Source organism: Episyrphus balteatus, chromosome 3, assembly GCF_945859705.1.
Source record: "Episyrphus balteatus chromosome 3, idEpiBalt1.1, whole genome shotgun sequence".
Taxonomy (NCBI): domain Eukaryota; kingdom Metazoa; phylum Arthropoda; class Insecta; order Diptera; family Syrphidae; genus Episyrphus; species Episyrphus balteatus.
This window is the reverse complement of record NC_079136.1, coordinates 87,876,381-87,886,056: the sequence shown is the minus strand read 5'-3', so window position 1 is coordinate 87,886,056 and position 9,676 is coordinate 87,876,381. Positions and strand designations below refer to the sequence as shown.

At 28.2% G+C, this 9,676-nt stretch overlaps 1 protein-coding gene across 1 annotated transcript; it reads right to left on the bottom strand.

Moving 5' to 3' along the window:
- Positions 1 to 728: 728 nt before the first annotated feature.
- Positions 729 to 6,507, bottom strand: LOC129917038 (serine protease gd-like). The gene is made up of 5 exons (XM_055997350.1): positions 5,617 to 6,507; positions 2,206 to 2,371; positions 2,035 to 2,142; positions 1,218 to 1,941; positions 729 to 1,149 (listed from the first exon to the last, which is right to left on the bottom strand). The coding sequence occupies exons 1-5, from the start codon at positions 5,854 to 5,856 to the stop codon at positions 729 to 731; spliced, it is 1,659 nt and encodes a 552-aa protein (XP_055853325.1). The 5' UTR covers positions 5,857 to 6,507.
- Between the last annotated feature and the right edge of the window lie 3,169 nt (positions 6,508 to 9,676).

The following is a 9,676-nucleotide window of genomic DNA, read 5'->3' as shown; positions in this document are numbered from 1 at the left end:
TAAGTCTGATAAAATCAATTGTATAAAAGATACCCTCGAGAACATTATTATGAAGAATAAAAGGAGTCTATAATTTTGTTTTCATGTAAAGGGTGTTTTTTTTATAGGTTAAGAGAAAATGTGCGTATATTGGAAAAGAAAGTAATAATAGTGGTACCCTATTGAAATTCAGCAATTATGTTACTTTTGAGATAAGAAACAAGAATCTAAAGTGTCTATAAGAATATCATTGTTAAAAGGGTGTTTTTTTTGTAGTAAAAACAAAAATGATGGGCCAGGGCCACCCTGATGAAATTTGCTAAAAACGTTAAATTTGGGATAGAAAGCAAGAATAAAGAATTTTCATAAAAAAATTTAGGTCAAATGGTGTTTTTTTTCGAAGAGAACCGCAATGATTCGTATAAGACGTTTGAGATAAACGTTCAATTTGTCATCGAAACCAAAAATAAAATCATTGGCTTCTTAGGACCAATTACAGATTGTACTGTCTCTTCGAAAAAAACACCCTTTCACCTAAATTTTTGTATGATAAATGAAACATTTGTACCAATTTTCATTGGTCTAACACTTTTTTCCCAGTTTTTGTGGTACTTATTCCGAATTTCTTCATTTCTTTAGAAAAAATGTTATATTTGCTTACCCAAAAAGTTGCTTGTGTGAATTATTTATTTATTTTTGTTATTTTGACAAGAAAACAACTTTTTTTTTGCTGTTAAACATCATTTTTATCACAATAACATATTTAATCGGATCCATTCTAAGAACTTAGCAGCATCCGAATAAACAACATACTCATCCAATGGACACTGCTGTGTTGGATTACCTAGAGCAGCTGAAACTGTTCCTCTCAACATCCATTTATTTCTTTTCCTTATCATTAATCCATTTCCTGAATCTCCAACGCATGGCCCAGTTCCATCTAAATTGCCAGCACATAAGGTTCGATTTGACGTCAGTGAAATGAATAAGTCATTTGATCTTATACAAGTTATTTCAGAAACAATTGTTGCATTGACCAATGTTGGAACAATTGTTGTTTTCCGTTGACCATCTGATCCCCAACCAACAATAGCTCCCGATATTCCTTCAATATCACGAGTATCCACAGATCCTTGCCACATGCAAATTGGTCTAACTGAAGTTGTAAAGCTTTAGATAAAATTAAAAATTTTTAAAATTTTAAATTGTTAAAAAATGTAGAAATAATTATTACATACATAACACTTTCCTTAAGTCGTACAAGTGCCAAATCCGCATCAAATTGAATAAGTTTCATATTGTAGTCTGGATGTGGGATAATTTCTTCAGCACCAATATTCTTAGCATCATACCATCGAGTTAAATCATACAAACCCATTGAAATTAATATATTTTCAGGTTTAATTTCTTCAAATCCTAAATGAAAGCAATGAGCTGCACTTATTACTGTTCTTGTTGAAATAAGACTTCCACCACATTGAAATGCAAAGTCTCCATTGGTTCTTCTCATAACTGCTGCTATCCATGGGAATCTTGATTTGGATATGAATGATCCTTTTACATTAAGTCTTTCGATGTTGAAATTAACATTTTCTTGACCACAAACTGAATTAATGTACTCGAATGTTGCTTGAATTGTTGGTGGTTTTGTAGGAGATGAAGGGCTTGGTCCCAGAGATTCTTCAAACTGTGATTCTGTTAGAATAGCTTTTGTGGGCGAAAATGTAGGAACATTATTTACAGCAGGACGATTCTCATGAAAAAAGTTTGAAAACAGATTTTCTAGGGTTTTCGAGTTTTGTTCAGATGATTCGTTGGGTTTTGTATAGATTTGTGGATCGAGTGAAGGTTGATTGTTTGATTGATCGCCAACTGGTTGATGGTTAAATGGCGGTGATGGTTGTTGTGAAAACGAAGGTTGATTAAAGGATTCCGGGAAAGAGGAACTCCTGAAATTAGAATCTATACGAATATATTTTTAAAACTCGATTGTTTTTATGAGACTGTGAATGATTTCAATTTAACTTATGTATTAAAGTTTCGTAATGAATATACCTTTATTGTAGTTTGGTTGCCAAAAGTTGGAACTTGGATTTCTATAATAATTTGGTTGATATGTTGTCAAAGTATGTTCCAATGTCATTGTTGTACTTGGTAAGTCATCTAAAATTAATCCGATTGTTTAAAGTTTTTGCACTTTATATTTAAAATAGAGATAGATCTTACATTTTGTTCCGAAACATATTTGCATACCATTGACAGTAATAGAAGTTACTCGTGGGATAACATTTTGAAGTGGAAAGTCAACTCTATAAGTCAACGGTAACCCTCTATTAATAAATTCAAATGCTTTGTCTTTATTTAAATTCAACGATAGTTTTCCAAAATATTGCTGAAAATATAATAAATTAATTTTAGAGTAAGGTCTTGCATAATCTAGCTTTAATTTTATTATGATTCAATGTATATTTTAAATTTCGTAAGTCTATTTGAGATTGTAAACTCTAATTTATATTAAATAAATAAACAAAAAATAAAATAAATAAATAAATCTACACTGAACCAAATCCTTACGTAAATACAACGAAAAAATTCGTTGAGCCAACGAAAATTTAATTAATTTTCAGCCGATGAAAAATTTTATTGGCTCAACGAAATGGCTTTCATACGTTAATGAAGAACTTCATCAATCAACGAAAACTGTAGTATTTTAATGAAATTTTTCATAAAAATTTTTGATCGAGAGTTAATGAATTTTTACATCACTTTACGAAATTTTTCATTGATTAACGTAAAATTTAATTAACCACGGTGATATTTTTCGTTAGTCAATGTATTTTTTGATTAATTTATGAAAGAACTTTCGTTAGCTAACGAATTTTTTCGTAAATTTAATGAATATTTTTATTAAATTACGAAAAAATATTTGTTAACTAACGAAACTTTTCGTTGTATTAATTGTATTTTTTTATTGGACTTGTTAAATTATTATTAATTTAATATAGTCCAAACCAAAAATTGGCGTTTCGACCCGGTGGAGCTCACTTAAGTCAACTGATGAGTCCGACTTATCGTGAGACACCTTGTCAATACGCAAATATTTTTTATATTCAGCTCAGCTTACATAGATTTTTAAACAAAAACCTAATGTGAACTATATAAAGCAAGATTCAATTTTTAATCATTAAAACAGAAATGCACCCAAGTCTACGTTTTTTTTTTTTTGTAAGGCAACGATTTTTTTCGTTAACTGATGTATTTTTTCATAAGCCAATGTAATATTTCATTAGTATATGAAGAATTTTCATAAGCTTATGAAGATTTTCGTTAGTTAATGTTGAATTACATAAGTTAATGAATTTTTTCGTTACTTAATTAAAACTTTAATAAAGTAAGGACAAAATTCTTATTTGTATTCTATAAAATGAGTATGAAATTTTTCGTTAATTGATGAATCTTTTCATTGAATTGGATTTTTTGGCACTAAAAAGGGAGAAAAAGTGTATGAAACGTTTTCATTAATTGATGAAGGTTTTCATATTACGAAAAATTACATATTTTCGTTGAGCCAACGAAAGTTTCGTTGGGCCAACGAAAATGTAGTGTATGAAACGATTTTCGTAATTTTACGAAATTAATTATTTTCAGTGTATGTATGTTTTCTCATAATTGGGTAACTTGTTTATACCAAATCTTTACGGTTTTCGATTAAATGCAAATCTTGTGAAATTAAAAAAAATTCTTACTTTGAAATAGTATTTTGATCACCCTGTTCATAATAATTGAATTATTGATTTTTTGTTTTTTACAAATCATTCACAAAACATTGGTGGTGAGAAATTGGGTTTAAGCCTTTTAAATATACCCCTACTTCCATGAAAAAAAGTGCCTCTGTGCGCAAGGCTAGGTCCTTTTTTCCGACGCTTTGACTGTAGTATTGGTTAATAATAGGTAATTGGGAACAATTAATTAATCTAAAAAATATCCCAATTATCAAAAAAGTATAAAAGTTTCCAAAATTGAGGTTATAATGAAAGTTATCAAAGCTCGTTGTAATGAATAAATATTACTCAACTTTTTATGAGTTTTTTTAATATGAACATACACAAACTCTAAATGGATTATTATATCATATTCAAGGAATCAAAAAATAATAAAAACTCAGAAAAAATAACATTAAAATTTAAACTATAGTTATCGCATTTATTAGTTGAAAAGAAAAACAACAAAAATCAATTTAAAAGATAACTTAGAAAAATGGAATTCATACCATTTATGCTTCTCAGAGTAAAATAGATTTATTTTGTTATCAGCCTATATTTCTAGACATTAAATGCAAATGTTAACAAATCGGATGTTCTTCATATACCAGGAGCGTTAATTGGTGTAAGCAGCTTGACTTTAATTTCTATACTGCTTAAGCGGTATTTAATCAAGTTCTCATTGAGATCAGTCTAGTACTCGTAGAACTTGAAGAATTCAGGCATTTTTTTAATCTTCAATAATGTTGTACACATTTCCATTTTTTTGCCCACAATTGCTAGTTTCATTATTCTCTTTATTAGAACAACACGATTTTTTAAATGAAACACATTCAAGTTTCCTTAAAATGTCTGATACAAACTGTTCGGTGCGGTTTTGAACATGTTCAAAAGTGCCCCATTACACTTGTTCAAAACTGCCCCAACTGTGTCAACGACATAGAATGTTGAATAAATATTTAACATTAATATATTCATTTAAAAATTCACCGTGATTTGTTTTAAAATTTATTAAAAATTAACAAAAATTTTATTGCGTTTTGAAATCACTCACCAAATTTTGTTTAAACTCTTACAACTAAAAAATTGAAATAATGTAAAACCGTTATATAAAAATCACATTCCACCTATAAATCTGAAATCCAGCTTAGATAACCAAGGAAAAAAAGATTCTAAAAAAGATTGATAAACTAAAATTTTATATGCAGTGTTCAAATGTGCCCCGTGTTCAAAAGTGCCCCACTCTCCCCTACTCTTGTCGCACGCACAATGCATACTCATTACTCAAACTTAATTTTGTTCAACGATAAAAATTGTAGTAATATTTCAAAAAGCCTAAAATATCTTTTAATCTAGTGTAATCGATCAAACTAAATACATTTAAAATGCGTAAAATGTCTTTTAGAATAGGAATTAATTCATGTATGTCTTTGTTCTTGCTTCCGTGTTTAAGAAAACCCCCAGAGAATGTGAAGTGAAAAATAAAACTGTTGAACCGAGTTAATTGACGCTTGGTTAGCGTAATTAAGTAAATATTTATCCATAATACTTTCAATCTTAATCTCTATTAGCGTCTATATTCAAGAGAGAAAGAGGAATCTTATGTGGTGCAATAAGGTAGTAATAGATTATATTTAAATACAATTTTGTTTCATTATTTTTAATCAAAAACTTCATTATTATTTTTAATTAAAAGTTTTTATTAAAAAGTCGTGCCGAAATACTTAATTTTGAAGGACATAATAGTTAATAAATAATTTAGGGAGTCACATGTTTAGTCTGTATAAAATAACTTGACATAAATATGGTCATAGAATTCGAAGAAAAACATTAGGTAGAAAACTCTGTTAGTTTCTATTTTTCATCTTATTCTTACCAAATTATAAGCTCCAGGTTGGGATAGCTGGACAACTATTCTAGTTTGTCCATGTCTGACATCAGCAATTGTCACTACTCCAATGATCTCACTCCCCATATACGAATATTGAAATACGTTTGGACAAGGAACATCAGGTAAATAATTATTATTATTTATTTGGCATGATGACATTTCACAAAGGTATACCATCCCTATTATTATTACCGATACCGATAGTGAATCGAATTTCAAAAACATGTTTGTTTATAATTTCAAATACTACCGATTAAGTTTTTATCTTTTATTAACTTAACCTTAAGGATCACAAAACACCATATTTTTAGCACGATTTTTGTATTCCTTGGTAATGAACTCATTCGTTAAAGTAATTATAATTATATGCTTATATTAATTTATTATAACCGAATAAAAAATATAAAATCCTTTTTTTGAATGTTGATTGATGCGAAAATGACTATCTGCGAATAGTGATAAATAATGAATGATTTGAAAGCTTTTCATTTTGGTGCATTGATCGTTTGAATTTTAATAAATATAAAATTTGGGTTGAAAAAACACCACGCAGCTTAAATCACAACAAATAAAATCAACAAAGATGTTAAACAAGTTTTAAGACAAAGAACGTCGTAAATCTTTTTGATTGGATGCTTTATCCATTTCTCAGTACTTTTGATCTTGATGGGTTTTTATTTATAAGAGGTCATAGCACATGGTTTGGGGATTTTTTTTTTGAGGGTACTTTTTTAAACATACAATTTATTAAAAATTAATTTTTCGAACAATAATAATAATGTGATTTGCTTATGTCATCTCTATGATTATTCAGATTCATAGACGAAAGGCAGAGAATGAACCACACCTCAAATAGATGAATGTCTTAAAATAATAATAATAATAATAATAATAATAATAATAATAATAATAATAATAATAATAATAATAATAATAATAATAATAATAATAATAATAATAATAATAATAATAATAATAATAATAATAATAATAATAATAATAATAATAATAATAATAATAATAATAATAATAATAATAATAATAATAATAATAATAATAATAATAATAATAATAATAATAATAATAATAATAATAAAATGCACGATAGGGTCGCATTTATGGTAAAAGTTTCTTTGAATGTGAAAGCTTTTATATAAAAAATAATATTAAATTTAATAATTTAAGTTTTTGAGAAATGTAAAAAAAAAAACAAAAAAATCGGTTTTCAAAATTACAAAATCATTTATTGAAATGATTTAAATTTCTACTTAAACGAAATATGCCGTTCAGTTTCTTGTAAAAGAAAGAATTTTTTAAACAAAATATTTTTAATTGTTTTAACTGTTTTTTTTTTATATATAATTTTGTATGTATAAAAATTTTCTCATTATAAAATTTAAAAAAAAAAAACACACTGACATTTTCTCAAAAAAATTGGTTTAAAAATATGATCCTGAACTTTGCGGACAATTTATCTGCTGAGGTTTGGACAGCCACCAAAGTCGCAAAATTCGTCTGATTTTGAAAAATTAAACGCCAATCGCTTCGTTTAATAAAAATCTAGGGGCGATATTTTTTAGTTTTTTTTTTTTATTTGTCTTAACAAAAAAGTTATGGCCAAAAAACGCAAAAAAACACAAAAAAAAAAATTAACAAATTTTTGGACTTTCGTCACCACTGTAATAATGGACCCATTTTCAAAAAATAAATAGCAATCGCTTCGATTAATCAAAATTTAGGGGTTATATTTTTTAGTTTTTTTTTATTTGTCTTAACAAAAAAGTTATGACAGAAAAAAAAAACACCAAAAATGTATGATTTGTATGTATAAAAATACTCTAACATTTTCTCAAAAAAATTGGTTTAAAAATATATAAAATTAAAAAAACTTTTTTCTACAACATTTTACACTTTTCTTATTTTTAATTTTACAATAGCTACAAGCGATTTGCTGAAATGAAAATTAATTATTTATGTTGAAAATAGATTCTTATTCTTTATTCTTGCCTCTGCGTAAACTGTTAGTTTTTATCCTTAAAATAAAATTTAAATTTTGCTTCAAGGGATTCTCACAAAACTCATAACTACCAATTTTGAAGAAAATTGCTCCATTAATTAGGCTGTAATAAAGAGCAGAGGACTCAAGACACTTGCCTACGTGATTTCGAATCGGTTTATTCCAGCTGAGCCTGTTAAGCTAGCAGTGTGGCAAAGATACCAATTTTATTTTATAAAATTTTTGTTTATTTTACGGCACCGGATGATTTTCGTTAAACAAAAGAGAAAAACGTAAAAAATCGTATTGTACAATCAAATTAGTCGAAAAAGGGTACATCTCGGAATAAATGCTATTAGAATTTTTTTTTTGCAATGGCATCAGAATACCATCAGAAATGGTAAAAATGCATTTGATGCACTTTTTTTTTCAAAAATGCTCAAAACCGTTGAATAGCAAATCTTTTGTTGAATTATGACCAAATTGCAATGGCGTTGCTTCAGAAATGGTAAAAATGCATTTGATTCACTTTTTTTATTTTCAAAAATGCTTAAAACCATTGAACAGCAAGCAAATCTTTCGTTGAATTATGACCAAATTGCAAATCTTTAGTTGCATTTGATGCACTTTTTTAAAAGAATACTTAAAACCGTTGAACAGCAAATCTTTCGTTGAATTATGACCAAATTGCAATGGCGTTGCATCAGAAGTGGTAAAAATGCATTTGATGCACTTTTTTTCAAAAATGCTCAAAACCCAAAAAAAAAACCGTTGAAAAGCAAATCTTTCGTTGAATTGCGTTGCATCAGAAATGGTAAAAATGCATTCGATGCAGTTATTTTTAAAAATGCTCAAAACCGTTAAACAGCAAATCTTTCGTTGAATTCTGACCAAATTGCAATGGTGTTAGTAAAAATGCATTTCTGGCACTTCTTTTCAAAAATCTCAAAACCGTTGAACAGCAAATCTTTCGTTGAATTATGAACAAATTGCAATGGCGTTAAAACCATTGAACAGCAAGCAAATCTTTCGTTGAATTCTGACCAAATTGCAATGGTGTTGGTAAAAATGTATTTCTGGCACTTCTTTTCAAAAATCTCAAAACCGTTGAACAGCAAATCTTTCGTTGAATTATGACCAAATTGCAATGGCGTTGCATCAGAAGTGGTAAAAATGCATTTGATGCACTTTTTTTTTCAAAAATGCCTAAAACCATTGAACAGCAAGCAAATCTTTCGTTGAATTATGACCAAATTGCAATGGCGTTGCATCAGAAATGGTAAAAATGCATTTGATGCACTTTTTTTCAAAAATGCTCAAAACCGTTGAATAGCAAATCTTTTGTTGAATTGCGTTGCATCAGAAATCGTAAAAATGCATTCGATGCAGTTATTTTTAATAATGCTCAAAACCGTTAAACAGCAAATCTTTCGTTGAATTATGACCAAATTGCAATGGTGTTGGTAAAAATGCATTTCTGGCACTTCTTTTCAAAAATCTCAAAACCGTTGAACAGCAAATCTTTCGTTGAATTATGAACAAATTGCAATGGCGTTAAAACCATTGAACAGCAAGCAAATCTTTCGTTGAATTCTGACCAAATTGCAATGGTGTTGGTAAAAATGTATTTCTGGCACTTCTTTTCAAAAATCTCAAAACCGTTGAACAGCAAATCTTTCGTTGAATTATGACCAAATTGCAATGGCGTTGCATCAGAAGTGGTAAAAATGCATTTGATGCACTTTTTTTTTTCAAAAATGCCTAAAACCATTGAACAGCAAGCAAATCTTTCGTTGAATTATGACCAAATTGCAATGGCGTTGCATCAGAAATGGTAAAAATGCATTCGATGCACTTTTTTTCAAAAATGCTCAAAACCGTTAAACAGCAAATCTTTCGTTGAATTCTGACCAAATTGCAATGTTGTTGCATCAGAAATGGTAAAAATGCATTCGATGCATTTTTTTTTCAAAAATGCTCAAAACCGTTGAAAAGCAAGTTTTTCGTTGAATTGCGTTGCATCAGAAATGGTAAAAATGCATCAGAAAT